Source organism: Pseudonaja textilis, chromosome 7, assembly GCF_049901715.1.
Source record: "Pseudonaja textilis isolate UNSWEBS1 chromosome 7, rPseTex1.2, whole genome shotgun sequence".
Taxonomy (NCBI): Eukaryota; Metazoa; Chordata; class Lepidosauria; order Squamata; family Elapidae; genus Pseudonaja; species Pseudonaja textilis.
The window spans coordinates 32,905,172-32,920,314 of NC_141996.1; the positions used below are offsets into that span (position 1 = coordinate 32,905,172).

General features: G+C 35.3%; 1 protein-coding gene across 27 annotated transcripts in view; it reads left to right on the forward strand.

Moving 5' to 3' along the window:
- Nucleotides 1–15,143, forward strand: part of BBX (BBX high mobility group box domain containing) — a 126,932-nt gene that overhangs the window by 76,056 nt on the left and 35,733 nt on the right. For all 27 annotated transcript variants that reach the window (XM_026700799.2, XM_087937401.1, XM_087937398.1 and 24 more), the window contains 2 exons: nucleotides 8,634–8,804; nucleotides 14,323–14,565. In XM_026700799.2, coding sequence (XP_026556584.1) covers nucleotides 8,634–8,804; nucleotides 14,323–14,565 — 414 coding nt within the window. The remainder of the gene's footprint in view (nucleotides 1–8,633; nucleotides 8,805–14,322; nucleotides 14,566–15,143) is intronic.

A 15,143-nucleotide genomic window follows, 5' to 3' on the forward strand; every position in this document is an offset into this window, starting at 1 on the left:
CCAGAATTTAGCTCGCGTAAGCGATGTAGTTGTAAATCACAATATCATGTGACCACATTGCTTAGTGATGACGATCCCAGAAGACCCTGTAGTGATCATTATGCAAGGATTGTTGTTCATCAAGCGAGTGCCAGAGAGCTCACAAGCAGGCCAATAGACAGGTAAGTAGCTATTGCCAGGCAGGGAAGATTGTGCAGGTGGCAGGTATGGCACAAATGTAGCATGGCTGGGGGTGACTTCAAGCAATTTTTGGAGTGACTTGTAACCTTCCTTCTACTTCCCCATTTATTTTGTTCATGGGAAGTCATCAGATAAACACTTCAACCGTCATATGTGCAAGCCAACTGCCAAGTGCCCAGATCACAATCACATGACTACAGGAGTGTGAGACAACTTGCATGCATGACTTTAAGGACTAGTCATTATTGCTCATTCAGTGCCATTGTAACTTCAAACAGTTGTTGAATGAGAAGTCATTGAACAAGGATAACATACCAGTTTTATTTCGCTATAATTTATAGTCTCTTTGTTACTGTGAAGCTTCTCAAACAGAAGTATAAAAAAATCTTCACAGGATTAGCATGATCACAAGGTAAGATGACACTCAAAAGTCAGGAATCACTTGTGTTTTTATCAATTTTCAATGGTGGTTATAACCCAAGAATAAACAGATCCTTTAAAACTTAGAATTTGGGGCCATATTGTCTAATACAACATATTTATTTACTTAACTAGAGAATTCTAGAGCAATTTTGGTATGGGACATGGGGTTAAGATAGAGAAAAAAAGTCCTGTTATAATATTTGATTTACCATACAGTATATACCACTGTGAAAATAATAAAAACTGAGTAGAAGTTTAATGTTGCCTTACTTTTCAAGGATCATAGATTTCCTAAACTTGCTATCCTTTTTATATTCAACTATATATTTTTTTAAAGAATTTTTATTTTTAAAAACAAACCTACACACACAAAACATAAAAACAAAACCATCTTCCATTTTATATACATACAGTGTGTCAGTTGGTTACAAATCTTTTGTGCTATCCTTTTGTAGTCATTTACTCACAATTTATATCAATTTTCACATTGTCAAACTAACATATGCTTATATATTTATCAATTATTAATCATACATGACTGAACTATTTATTCCATCATTTTATACAAGATATTCCAAGTTTTATCTTAAAATTTATGTTATACTTTCAACCAATGATTATATATATATTATATCTTATATCAATCTATTACATTTCTATCACAAAATTATCTAGTCTGTTACATTACCGTATCTTTTTGTCCAACCATTGATAAAACAAATCCCATTCCATATAAAATTGTTTATCTTCTTGTTCTCTAATTTCAAATGTCAATTTACTCATTTCAGCACAGTTCATAATTTTCTTAATAACTTCCTCCTGCATAAGTATTTTATCATTTTTCCAATTCTTAGCAAATACAATTCTAGCCGCTGTTAATACATTTACAATCAAATATTTCAACAATTTGTTGTATATTTCTGATATAATTCCCAATAAAAAAATCTCTGGTTGAAAGTCTATATGTTGTTTTATCATTTTTTCCAACCATGTGTGGATTTTAGTCCAATATTTCTTTGCATCCGAACATGTCCACCACATATGGTAATATGAACCAGGTATCTGATGACATTTCCAACATTTATCCGATTTATTCTTAAACATTCTTGCAAGTCTCGTCAGAGTAGATGCCACCTGAAAAACATCTTATACAAATTTTCTTTATATGCAGTTGACATTGTCATTTTATAATTTTGAGACCACAATTTTTGCCATTTTTCTAAATCAATCCCATTTCCAAAATTTTCTACCCAAGCAATCATCATTTCCTTAACTTGTTCCTCCTCCAATTTAAATTCTAATAAGTGTCCATGAAGTTTCTTAATTACCTTTTCATCAGTACCCATCAAAATCTTATCTAAATCAGTCAACTTGTCATAAATACCTTCTGCTTTAATATCTTTGTCAAATCTAGATTGTATTTGCAAATATGAAAACCAGTTCATTTTTATACCTTATTCTTCCAACGCTTGCATAGATTTAAGTTCACCCTTTTCATTCAATATCTCACCATATCTGTTTGTTCCTTTTTATATATTATTGGATAAGAAAAAGCTTCAATGGTAGATATCCATAGTGGAATTTTTAAATAATATTGTCTTTTTATCTTCTCCCAATTCAAAAACAATACCTCTCGAATATAATGTCTTCTAAAATACCCCTGTGTTTTAGTTCCCTTGTACCAAAGGAAGGCATGCCATCCCAACAGCAAGTCATGCCCTTCTAAGGTCAATAGTCTGTTCTTCCTTAATGTTATCCATTCCTTTACCCACATCAAATTTGTTGCTTGGTAATACAACGCCTAGTTAGGCAAGGCAAACCTCCTCTTATTCTTGCATCCTATAACAATTTTAACTTTATTCTTGCTTTTTTGCCCTGCCAAATATATTTCAACACAATTCTATTTAAATCTTCAAATAACTCTTTCCCTAGTTGGATTGGAATTGTATGGAATAAATATAAAATTCTAGGCAATACATTCATCTTAACTGTAAATATTCTCCCAAACAATGATAACTGTAAGTTTCCCCATTTTGTCAAATCTGTTGCAATCTGCTGTTTGAGTTTAAAATAATTATCCTCCTTCAGTGTACTCCATCTTGATGTAATGTATATCCCTAAATACTTAACCTTGTTTATGACCTGTATTTCTAAGACTGCTTCCAATTCTTTCTTTTGTCTTACTAGCATATTCTTTGTTTTATCTTTATTTATTTTCAAACCTGCTACTTTTCCATATTCTTCTATTTTTCCTATTAATTTAGGAGCTGTTTCCAATGGGTCTTCTAGTATAAATACCAGGTCATCTGCAAAAGCTTGCAATTTATACTCTTCCTTTTGGATTTTCATTCCTTTTATTTCTTTATCTTCTCTAATATTCCTATTCAACACTTCCAATGTTAACATAAACAGCAGGGGCGACAGTGGACAACCTTGCCTTGTCCCTTTTCTTATATCTATAGATTCTGTTAGTTCTCCATTTACCATAACTTTTGCAGTTTGTTTATAATATATTGTTTCAATGGCTTGAATAATTTTTTTTCCAAAGCCCATTTGTTCCAATTGCAATAACATAAATTGTGTGTCTAAAAACATCAAAGCCATTTGGTTCTCAGGATGTGCCTCATAATATTCCAGAGTATCCAAAATAATTCTCACATTGTCTTTGATTTGTCTCTTTGGCAGGAATCCATTTTGATCGATGTGGATAAAGTTATTTAAATATCTTTTTAGTCTTTCTGCCAAAATTGAAGCAAAGATTTTATAGTCTGAATTTAATAGAGATATAGGTCTGTAATTTTTAACTTGCTGCAGATCTGTATCCTCCTTCGGTATAAGTGTAATGTAGGCTTCTGTCCATGTTTGGGGTATTTTTCTAATAGGTGAAGGTTCAGTATTTTCTTAAAAGTCTTGTAAAATTTCGCTGGTAAACCATCTGGACCTGGTGCTTTTCTAACATTCTGTTTTTTTAAAGCTTCTGTTAATTCCCTCATTGTTATATTCCCTTCTAGCATTGTTTCAACATCTTTAGGTATCTGAGGTAAATTCGCTTTCTGTAAATATTGCTTAACTTTTTCTTCTTGAATATTCTCTTGAAAATACAATTTCCCATAGTAATCTTGTATATTTTTTTTCTATGCCTCATTTCCATAACATGTATATCTTTCTTCATTTATTAGTTGGCTAATCTTTCTTGATTCTCCTTTCTCAGTTTATGGGCTAACCATCTGCCTGGTTTATTTGCATCTTCAAAGTAATTCTGTTTGGCATTTTTATTTTTATTTTGTGCTAGTTCCTCTTTTTCCATTAGTCCCATTTTATGTTTAATTATATCCATTTTATTTTTAAATATCTTTTTTGCGGGGACTTCTGCAAATCCTTTTCCAATTTTTTATAATCATCCTGTAATATTTTGAAAGTCTTTTTCTGTTTTATATTTCTTTTCCTTGTATAGTCTATTATCAAACCTCTTGTGTAGGCCTTCATCGTGTCCCAGAGGTTCTGTAGAGATGTATCCTCTTTTCTATTTTCTTTAAAGAAGAAAGCAAGTTCTTTTTCTATTTTCTGTTTAAAGTCTTTTTCTTTTAATATCATATTATTTAAGGTCCATCTGGATCTCCTCTTGTATCCTTTCCAAGTAACTGTCACTGGGTTATGATCTGCCCAAGTGCTTGTTTCTTTTTTGATCTCTGTTATGTTAGCCAGTAGTTTTGCTGACATCCATATCATGTCTATTCTAGACTATGAAGCATGTCTGTTTGAATAAAAGGTGTATTGCTTACTCTCCATGTTTCTCTCTCTACAAGTATCTTTTAAGTTGAATTCTTCTCTTATTTGAAAGAAGGATTTTGATAATATCTTTTTAGCTTTCTTTGTTGATTTCTGCGTTTTGTAATCCAACCGATCATTAACTGTTCTATTAAAATCTCCCATCATACAAATACTAACATAGTCCAATTCAATTATTTTCATATGTAATTTCCTGTAAAATTCTTCTTGGTTATCATTCAGAGCATAAATTGCAATTAAAAGTGTTTTAACATTATTGTCCATTATTTCCACCATCAAAATCCTTCCATCGTCATCTGTATAAATTAATTCTGCCAGTATTATATCATTAATATATAAAACCACACCTATTTTTTTAGATTGTGACAGCGATGTAAATAATTTCCCTATTTTTTTTAAAGTATATATTCATGTTGTTTTTTAATATGTACTTCTTGTAAGCAAATTATATCAAATTTCAATTTCTCTAGTTTATGAAATACTTTCCTTCTTTTAGTAGCCAAATTAAGTCCATTTATGTTAATCGTAATCAATTTTCTTTCATCCATGTTAAGCTTTGTGAGGGGGTTTTATTGCTCTAGTAGGTCTTAATTCTCGTTGCTCTCTGGGCACACCACCTACTGCACCTTCTTCTTTCTCTTTTTCAATTACTGCTATGCACTCCTCTTGGAATTCAATTAGTGACTCTTCCTTTCTAGCTTCTTCCTCTTTTCCTCTAAAATATTCTAAGTAGAATAGCTCGGCTTTTTCAACTGTGTCAATTCTGTGTCTTTGTTCCTGCCAGGTGAACAAGAGGCCTTCTGGCATCAGCCATCTGTAATTTACTCCTCTTTTAAGTAACTCTTTGATCAAAAATAAATATTCTCTTCTCATCTCTCGTACCTCTTTCAGCACCACAATTTCTTTATCTTTGTACTTTAAAGTTTTCTCTCTTGCCACCTGCAGTATCTGTGTCTTGATAATCTTTTTAGTGACTCTGATGTGAACTTCTCTTGACAGTCTGTTTCTCATTGTGTATCTTGTATATACACCGAACACTTCATCCCATCCATCATCTTCTCTTTGGTTATCTCTAACGCTTCTGCCAGTATTTCTGTCATTATTTCAGCAAGGTTTTCACCTTTTCCTTCTTCTACATTTTGAAATCTTAGGTAGAATTCTGATCTGTCAATTTCCCATCCTAATGGTTTGGATCTGCCCTCTCAATATCACTCAATTGAATATCAATATCTCCAATTTTCTTGTCCCTTTGTGTATCTTCTTCATTTTTAAAAAAATCTATCTTCATATTTCATCATCATCTGTTGAATATTTTCTGCTTTCTCATCTGTCTTTTCAATTCTTTGCTCAATGTTCTCCATCCTCTTTTCAATCTTCTGGATTCCTTGCATAATCATCTGTAATGTCACTTCCTTCTCTTTCTCTTGTTGTATAATTGTCTGTATTGATCGTTGTCCTCCAGATGGAAAAAGAAAAGTCTTAATCAAAACAGACTTTCAAAAAATTATTTAAAAAAGTAAAAATGAAAACAAGGATGGAAGAGGCTATTGGTATTGAAGAAGCAGGTCTTTCTGCTCATCTTGTGCTTACCTGTAAAGAGGGAGAGAAAAAGGAAAAAAGAAAGAAGGAAAAAGAAAAAAGAAAAAAAAGGAGTACAGGCAGGCAGTTGCTACTCCCCAAAAAAGGGGAAAAGAAAAATCTTCAAGCACTTATGTACCTTAATCGTATTATTTCTCTTAATAAAAAAGAGAAAAGGAAGGAAAAAAAAATGTTCTAGTTTCTGGAATAGGTGGTTAAAATCCAAACATAAAAATCCAAACTAGGGGGGAAGAGTAGAAAAGGAGATCTAAAATAATCTAGAATTAAGCCAGCTGCTGCCACTAAGTATCCAAGGTTCTTTGATAGATAAAATTCAATGTTTCTGGTTCCGGTATTTTCAAGGTCACTTCAATCTTCTTTCTTTCAACTTCAGCTCAAAGCTCTAGTTATTTAGTTCCACAAATGAGCACCTGTATAAACAATCTACCATTCTCATCCCACTATCTTTTCCATTGCAAAGCTCAGAGTCCTTGAGTATAGCACAAGTACATAAACAAACTGAGAAAGAAAGAAATAATATGTCCAAGCCTCTAAATGGCAGTGCTACTTTTCCCCCCTTCACTTTCACTCCCCACTCTTGTATCCAATACCAGAAACAAAAAGAAAAAATAGAATCCTTCCTTTTTTTTTTTTTGAAAAAAATACAACTGAAATCCAAAAGAAAAGTCTTAATCAAAACAGACTTTCAAAAAATTATTTAAAAAAGTAAAAATGAAAACAAGGATGGAAATTTAAAAGAAATCAGTCCAGTTTAAAGTTCAGTAATTTTACCAAATTCAAAATTCCAATAAAAAGGGAAAAAGAAAAAAAAAACTTCACTTTAACTAGTTTAATTTCACCACTTAAACTCTTTCCTCTTCACTTTTAATTTCACTTTAAATCTTTCAGGATGTTCTCTTCAAGTAATAATAAGTAAAAGTTCATCTCGCTTCAGTCTCTTCCGTTCCAGAGCTGTCCCAGCTTCAGCAGGTAGAACGGCTGCCTCTCCGCTGCCAGCAAAAGGGCTTCTCCTGGATCAACCAGGGACTTTGCGGTGTCCCTGGGATCGACAGGACGTGCCCTAGTCAATCACCATCTCTACGGGACGGTTTAGGTCCATTGGGACCGTCCAGCAGTGAAGATATCGGCGGTGATCTCGGAGAATCAAGATCGCACATTGTACCGCCGCGACACCAGCTCTGCCCTCTCATTCTACTTATTTTTAAGAACTATAACAAGAGAGTCAGTTTTAAAATTAAAGAATGTGTTACATACAATTAAGTTATATTGTAATTGAATGCAAATATATAAATGAGTTTCAAATAAAATTACAGAAATAATAAAATGCATGAAAATAAAGGTGGTAGCACAGAGTATCAGTTGCTCCAAGGAAACAAGAATTAGTCTGATATGTGTGGTATATTATCGTAAAATGTGATCTTATGAAAATGGTAGATTTCCATTGTAATACTGGTAGTATTTAATAACTTACTTCCTCTAAACTGGGGTGGGGAGGTGTATTTTCATTGAATCACCTTCAGGAATACTTCTTTAGGCATTCTTGTGTTAATCATATATTTATAGCTAATATTAAAGGTTCTTAACCCTGGGACATCATGAATTAGAATTTCTATATGCCATTAACACGAACAGTGGGCAGCTGAGATTTCTGGTACCACAGAGATGAATTATAGTTTAGTGAAGTAAATAATGAGCAATTGGAATTAACACTCAGAAGTACTTACATATCTCCTGAGTATTTGCATTTTAGTGTAAATAAGTTTAGGATACTAAATGGTATTTTAAAAAATCTGAGAACATGCAGTTTAAATAACGATAATTTTAAGAGCCATTTTGGTATTATGGTTAAAGGCAGGTGACTATAAACCAGGAAACCTTGAGCTTTACTTCTGCCTTAGACTTGAAGCCAGGGTGCCTACAAAATCTTTGAAATTTGGTAATTTATTCTGCATCTCAGAAAATCACCTTCAAATTTTAGCAGCAGGTCCTATCATGTTGTGATACTAAAAACATGATAGGGCTTGCTGCTAAAATTCGAAGGTGATTTTCTGAGATGCAGAGTAAATTACTTAGTTCCAAAGATTTTGTAGGCATCCTCGCTTGATGTCTAAGGCAGAACTAAAGCTCAAGGCTTCCTGGTTTCTAGTCACCTGCCTTTAACCATAACACCAAAATGGCTGTTAAAAACAACAGTTTATCCATTTAGGAGACCAGCACAATTTGACCTTACATTGAGATGTAATCTGATGGAAAATTAATCAAACAAATATGAATGTCATTAGCAATAGTTTAATAAAATATATGTGCAGCCTCTGGTTGAAATTAACAATTGAAATGATTATTTTCTTTGTTGTTCTAATTGTTTGATTGTTCTCCAAGGTTCAACTTGAATGTATCTTTCCCTGTCCTTGAAATAAAAGAAAATAGATCGTAACCTTCTTGAAAAGTGCTATTGTACATTGGCTTCTTTGCTATCTTCCTCTTCCATCCCATTAAAATTAACTATTTGTATAGTAGCATTGTGAAAGGCTGAAAAATTTAGTGAATAACACTTACTAATGAATTATTTTTGCAAACATTGCAATATTGTTTTCAATGCACATGTTTTAATATACAAAATATACATGTTTATTTTCCTGTAGGTCACAGTAATGAAAGGCAGCAATAGGAATAAAGATCACTCAACAGACGGAGAAGGAACTGGAAAACGACCAAAGAGGAAGTGTCTTCAGTGGCATCCACTACTTGCAAAAAAAATTCTTGACTTTTCTGAAGAGGAGGAGGAGGAAGAAGACGAGGAAGATATTGAAAAGGTAAAATTACCCTTTTGAAAAGTAGAATTAAGAGTGACACCCCTAAGTTTATGTGGATCTTCTCAAAACACAGGTTGTCCTCAACTTATGAGCACAATTGAGCCCAAAATTTATGTTGCTAAATGAGACACTTGTTAAGTGACTTTTGCCCCATGCTACAACATTTCTTGCCACAGTTGTTAAGTGAATGACTGCAGTTGTTAAATTAGTGACATGGTTGTTAAGTGAATCTTGTTTTCCCATTGACTTTGCTTGTCAGAAGGTTGTAAAAGATGATCACATGGCCCTGGGACAGGGCAACCATCATAAACGTGAGTCAGTTGTCAATCATCCAAATGTAAATCAGGTGACCATTGGCATGCTGCAATGTTCATAAGTGTGAAAAATCATCATAGGTCACTTTTTTCAGTGCTGTTGTAACTTTGAACTGTCACAGAATGAATGGTTGTAAGTCGAGGACTACCTGTTTTAAGAAATTAAGCTAATTTATAAATAGCTTTTTTCATATCAGAGCCTGAAAATGGACTGTATACTCAATGAACCATATCTTTAATGGTGTTTTGACAAGCATTTTTATAAGAAATATACTGTGTTTGAAAACGGAAGATATTTCCTGAATCATATTGTGGGATCCTGACTACAACAGATGACCACATTATTCCTCAAATTATATTTGATTAACATATGAAAACACCAGACCTTAAAGCCCTCAAAGTCTTTTCCTTAAAGTTGTGCCACCTTCATCCAAATACTGCTATTAATATCTGATGCTAAAGAGAATGTACAGAGTGAATTTAATTTAATTTAAATAATTCAATTTAGGCACTATCTGATTTTGAATTGATCTTAGCAATAGCACTTAGACTTATATACTGCATAGTGCTTTTCAGCCTAAGCGGTTCACAGAGTCAGCATATTGCCCCAACAATTTGGGTCCTCATTTTACTGACCTTGGAAGGATGAAAGGCTGAGTCAACCTTAAGCCGGTCAGGATCGAGCTGCTGGAAGTTGACAGAATTAGCCAGCAATACTAACCACTGTGCCACCACAGCTCTTGGAGTATAGCCATGTAAATACACAATAAATCCAAACAGAGAAAACTACAAAATAATTATTAAAAAAAAAAAACCAACGGTGGATTTGACTATCACATCCTCACTATATGAAACTGGGAACCACCTATGCATTTTTGGAATGATTTTTTTATTCATTTAGTCAATCAACTTGGACATGCATGGTGTGTTCAATTAAAAGAAAAACACATTAAAATATAATATAGAGTTGCTGGAGATGACTTCAAATAATCGAAAACAGAAACAGACACAAAACTTCTGACTTACTGCTTAGGGATAAAACATAGTCTTCAAAAAGGCAGGCAGGGGTCATCTGAACTTCAGGGAAATCTTGTTCAAACAGAAACAGCAGCAGGCAAATCATGTCTTGTGTCAGATAAACAAAGCTTAAGAAATGGAACCTGGAGTAAGCCCACCCATATCTTACTGGCTAGGCAAATCAAATATTGCAATTATTGTAATATGGAGCTGTTTCTAGAGACCATCTGAAAGCTTCATTTGATACAAAAAGCAATGACCCAGAGATGCGTGGGTACCAATGGGTGCCTACTGCACTTTAAAGTGTTGGTTAGAAAGCCCATTATAGCTTGGCACCAGGTTACCGTCAAAACTATCTCTTCATTGGCATAAATCAAACCACTTTGATCATGCTGGAAAAGCATCTGATTATCCCCCATTTTGGGGAGATTGGTGGACTGAGACTTAGAGACTTTGTTTTTCCGGCATTGGGCTGACCTTCTGCAATGGCCTCTTGCCGTTGTGTGTTTGACACAAATTCTAGTTCCCCCCCAGTTATATTTAAAAATAGACCTTTTCTAAAGGGAATTGGGGAGCTGATGAAAGATGGTATCTGAAATGTATGTTTGTGCATTTTTTCTGTTGGTTTTTGTAGTTTTATTTTTTTTTATTACTGTTTTTTTCACTTTCTGAACTAAGAATGTGCATGTGAGGATATAAATGATAAACTAGAACATTATAGAAGAATGTAGGCGTCTTTAATGTAATTACCTATTGCACCTCAGTATGAAACATCAAAAAGAAGATGAATGATAAAAGTTTGTGGCCTTCATAGTCTATATTTTGATGTTCTGGATATGGAAAATAAAATGAGCATCAACTAGTACAGAGAAGTATATAAAATGTATTAATATAACAGACATCTGGTGAAATTCCTATCATGGATTACAGTGTAATAGTAGAAGAAAAAAGTTTGTTTAAGGGGATTGGAAGCAATAAACAGAGAATTCAAAGTAATGAAATTGACAATATTATAAAGAGTCAAAGTACATGGACAAACACTAAAAGTTATATTTGTTGGTGTCAGTTATCATCCACTTAGTCAAAGCAAATGTGGAAGATTTGTCCAAAATCAAAACTGCAGATCTTTCAAAGAAACATAAAATAATAGAGATAGGAAACTTAACTCTGACAATCTGTTGGAAGACAAACTTTGTCACTCATGGTCCTACAACACTGACAGCAGGAAATGAATTTCATTGGTGTACAAGTAGTTAATGACAACCCATTCAGCAACCATTCAAAGTTACAACTGCATTGAATGGATTGTATTTCTGAGTGGTCCTCACAAGTTCCATCTGTCCCAATAACTCCATGGGCATGTGATCACTTGACAATCAGCTGCACTGAGAATTGTTACAGTATCCCATGGTCATGTGATTGCCATTTGTGATGTTCCCTGCTGGCTTCCCACAAGCAAAATCAATGGGGAAAGCCTACACTTGTCAGAAGTTGCTCTGGTAAGTCTCTTCCACCCAGCGGCAGCCACCTCTGACATGTCTCACTGGCCATCTGTTCATGCCATGTCTCACTGGGCACTTGCACATCTTCCTTTACCAAGAGCAGCAATCCTTGGGCTGACCTCACTCATTCCTCACCAGCCATCTGCCAACCATCCAACATCTGGCAGTAGCCTTCCCTAGCCCTGCTGCACTTATGCCATACTGCCAAGCCTCTCCCACCTGGCAGCAATCACTTCCTGCCCTCCAGATTGCTTGCAATCCACCTGGGGCTTGCAACTTCCTGCCTGCTTTGCTTGTTGGAAGCCATCAGGAAATTGTGAATTTAATTGCCAGGATAGCTTCATGCTTTATAATACATCACTTATTGGTAGTTCCTTCCAACATTGTTGTATGTTCCTCTTAAGGTAAGTAGTTAATGTTAATTCAACCTGGCCAGATCCTATTATTCTCGTTAATATATTGTTTTTTATATATTTTTCAATTTCACATAAAATATTAAGGAAGCTAATTTTAACAGTTATTTGTTAATGAAATTAGAATAAATTATCTTACTTTTTAATTCCTACATTTCATTATTTAAATACGTTCCACTCAAACCAGGTTAGTAATATAAAAATGGATTGCCTTTGACCAACCTATGTACATACGCACCTGCGTAATATGAAAAGCATATATATATATATATATTTGCCATTTGTCTCTGTGTGTGTGTGTATGTGTGTGTGTGTATGTATATATATTTTCATAGATTTTCACAGGTACAGGTATGTAGGTCTAGGTGTGTTCGGGTCTTTTCCCGTGAAAGATTAAGAGTATCTTGGCAACGTTTCAGCAAGGTCCTACTCGCCATCCTCAGGCTGGTGCTTTCAGCTTTGTGCCAGTGCAAGCAGTGTATGATCGGAGCTGCCGTCTCTCTATAAATACTGGTGTGGGGGGCTGGTGTGCTGGGCTAGTTGGCTGCTGGGCTGGTTGGCCTCTTGATTGGTTGATGGAGTTGATGTTGGTATAATGGGCTGTGTGATGGCCTTGTGAGTTTTGTTGTACAGCACAAGATCCAGGATATCTCCACAACAAAGGCCATCACACAGCCCATTGGGTAATGGGTTGTGTGATGGGCTTGCAAGTTCTTTTGTTGTGGTATCCTGGGTCCTGCGTTGTAATCTCCTGGGTCGTTTGTGTTTTGATCTCTTTTCCATTAGCCTCCTGTGTAGTAACGACTTGGGTAATGGGTTGTGTGATGACATGAGATTTATTGCTGTGGTATCCTTGGTCTTGTGCTGTTATATCCTGGGTCATTTGCTGTGTTGCAACTTCTTGAGTTCTTGTGGTGTAATTTCCTGAGTTTTCTGATGTGATGTCCTGAGCAGGTGGCTGTGATGTAGCATTCTGGGTTTTAGTCTGGCTTTGAGTTTGGGGTCTGGGTCTGTTCTTGGCGTGTGTCAGCTTGTTTGGTTTTGGGGTCGGTGGGTGCGACAGCTGGCGAAGCAGCCGTGGTCTGTTTTCTGAATGGTGGTTATCCTTCGTTTATAGGATGGGCTTGGGCCTGGGTCTGATGAGGGGGGTTGGTGGTGGTGTCCCGTGTTGTTTTGGGTCTGGTGTTGGTTTTCGTGGCTGGGACTCGTTTGTTGGTGAGGGCTAGCTTCCAGATGTCTGGTAGGCGGGAGGTATCATCCCGTCTATTCATGTTGTGGGGGGTGTTTCTCTATCTCAATGGCTTCCCTGATTATTCTCTTGCTGGAGAATAAACGACCCAGCAGATTACAACGCAGGACCCAGGATACCACAACAAAAGAACTCGCAAGCCGTTAAAACACGAGAGGCTAATGGAAAAAAGATCACTACAAAACAAACAACCCAGGAGATTACAGCACAAGATCCAGGATATCTCCACAACAAAACTCACAAGGCCATCACACAGCCCATTATACCAACATCAACTCCATCAACCAATCAAGAGGCAGCAGCACAGCCAACCAGCCTAGCACACCAGCCCCCACCACCAGTATTTATAGAGAGACGGCAGCTCCAATCACACACTGCTTGCACTGGTACGAAGCCGAAAGCATCAGCCTGAGAGGATGGCGAGTGGGACCATCGCCAAGATACTCTTAATCTTACACGGGAAAAGACCCGAACACACCTAGACCTACATACCTGTACCTGTGAAAATCTACGAATACACACAAACACACACACACAGAGAGAGAGAGACAGGCAGACAGACAGACATATGGCAATTACAATAGTTAAATGAGTTAGAGGGAAAGAAAGGGAAGGAGAGGAGAAGGGGAAAATATTAAAAAAATAAAAGAAATGCAGTTTCATTGGACACTAATCCTTATTGGAGGGGGGGAATGGGAAAGGGAGGAGGAGAAAGAAGAAGAAGAGAAAGAAGAAGAAATTTACTGTAACCAACATAATATTTTATATTATTTACTTAATTAATTTATATATTATGTCTAGTATCAAAGACTTCATACTCTTAAGCTGTCTAAAGTGGAAGATTTAAACATCTTAGTGGAGAGTCTGTTTAAGGAGAAAAAAATTGTTTTTGTTCTTGGATACAGACATATTTCTTTACTTCGTGCCAGTGCAAGCACAGTATCAGAACAAATAACTTATGGATGTAATAAATCCTTGTCAGTAACATTCTTTACATGTTATATTTTCTTCATTGTAAAATAGATCCAGATTCTGAGTGCTGATGGTCTTGATCATGATGCTGATGAAACAGAAGATGAGGAATCTTCAGAACAGCGAGCTCGCAGACCAATGAATGCATTCCTTTTGTTCTGCAAACGTCATCGTTCCCTTGTCCGGCAAGAACATCCTCGTCTGGACAATCGTGGTGCTACCAAAATATTGGCAGATTGGTGGTCTCTTCTTGAGCCTAAAGAAAAACAAAAATACACTGACATGGCCAAGGAGGTATACAATAACAGGATCAATAGGTCTTTAAATTATATATTGTTCATTTTCTTGATATGATAATATATTTGTTTGATTTATGCTTCACTTTTCTATTCAGGAAAATCCTAACAATTACAAATCAAAGAATAGTATATAAAATTAAAAACTACAACTTAAAGTTAATAGTGAAATAAATGATAAATTTATGTATTAAGTAAAAGTTAAAAGTGGCAAGCAGAGTGAAGACAAACAAAAAAATTTCAGAGCTTCCATTCCACCCTCTTTGGTTTATTGCTCTACCCACTTTGGCCCTTGCTAGACCTGTATAGCTTTGGTGGAGGCTCCCTCCACTTTTATTTGAAGGACATCGTTCAGTGAAATATTTTAATAAATATCAAAATAAGGAATTGGCAATGACAAGAATTGTGTAAGTAATGATCCATTATTCAACCAAATAAAGTATGTTAATAAGCTATGTTTATTATTTGTTTAAAATTTTGCAAGAATATGATATGCTTGAAAACGTAACTATATTTTATGAGCTATTTAATTCCTCCCATAGAGGTTCTCCTACCTTTGCATAGAGTTAATTTTCA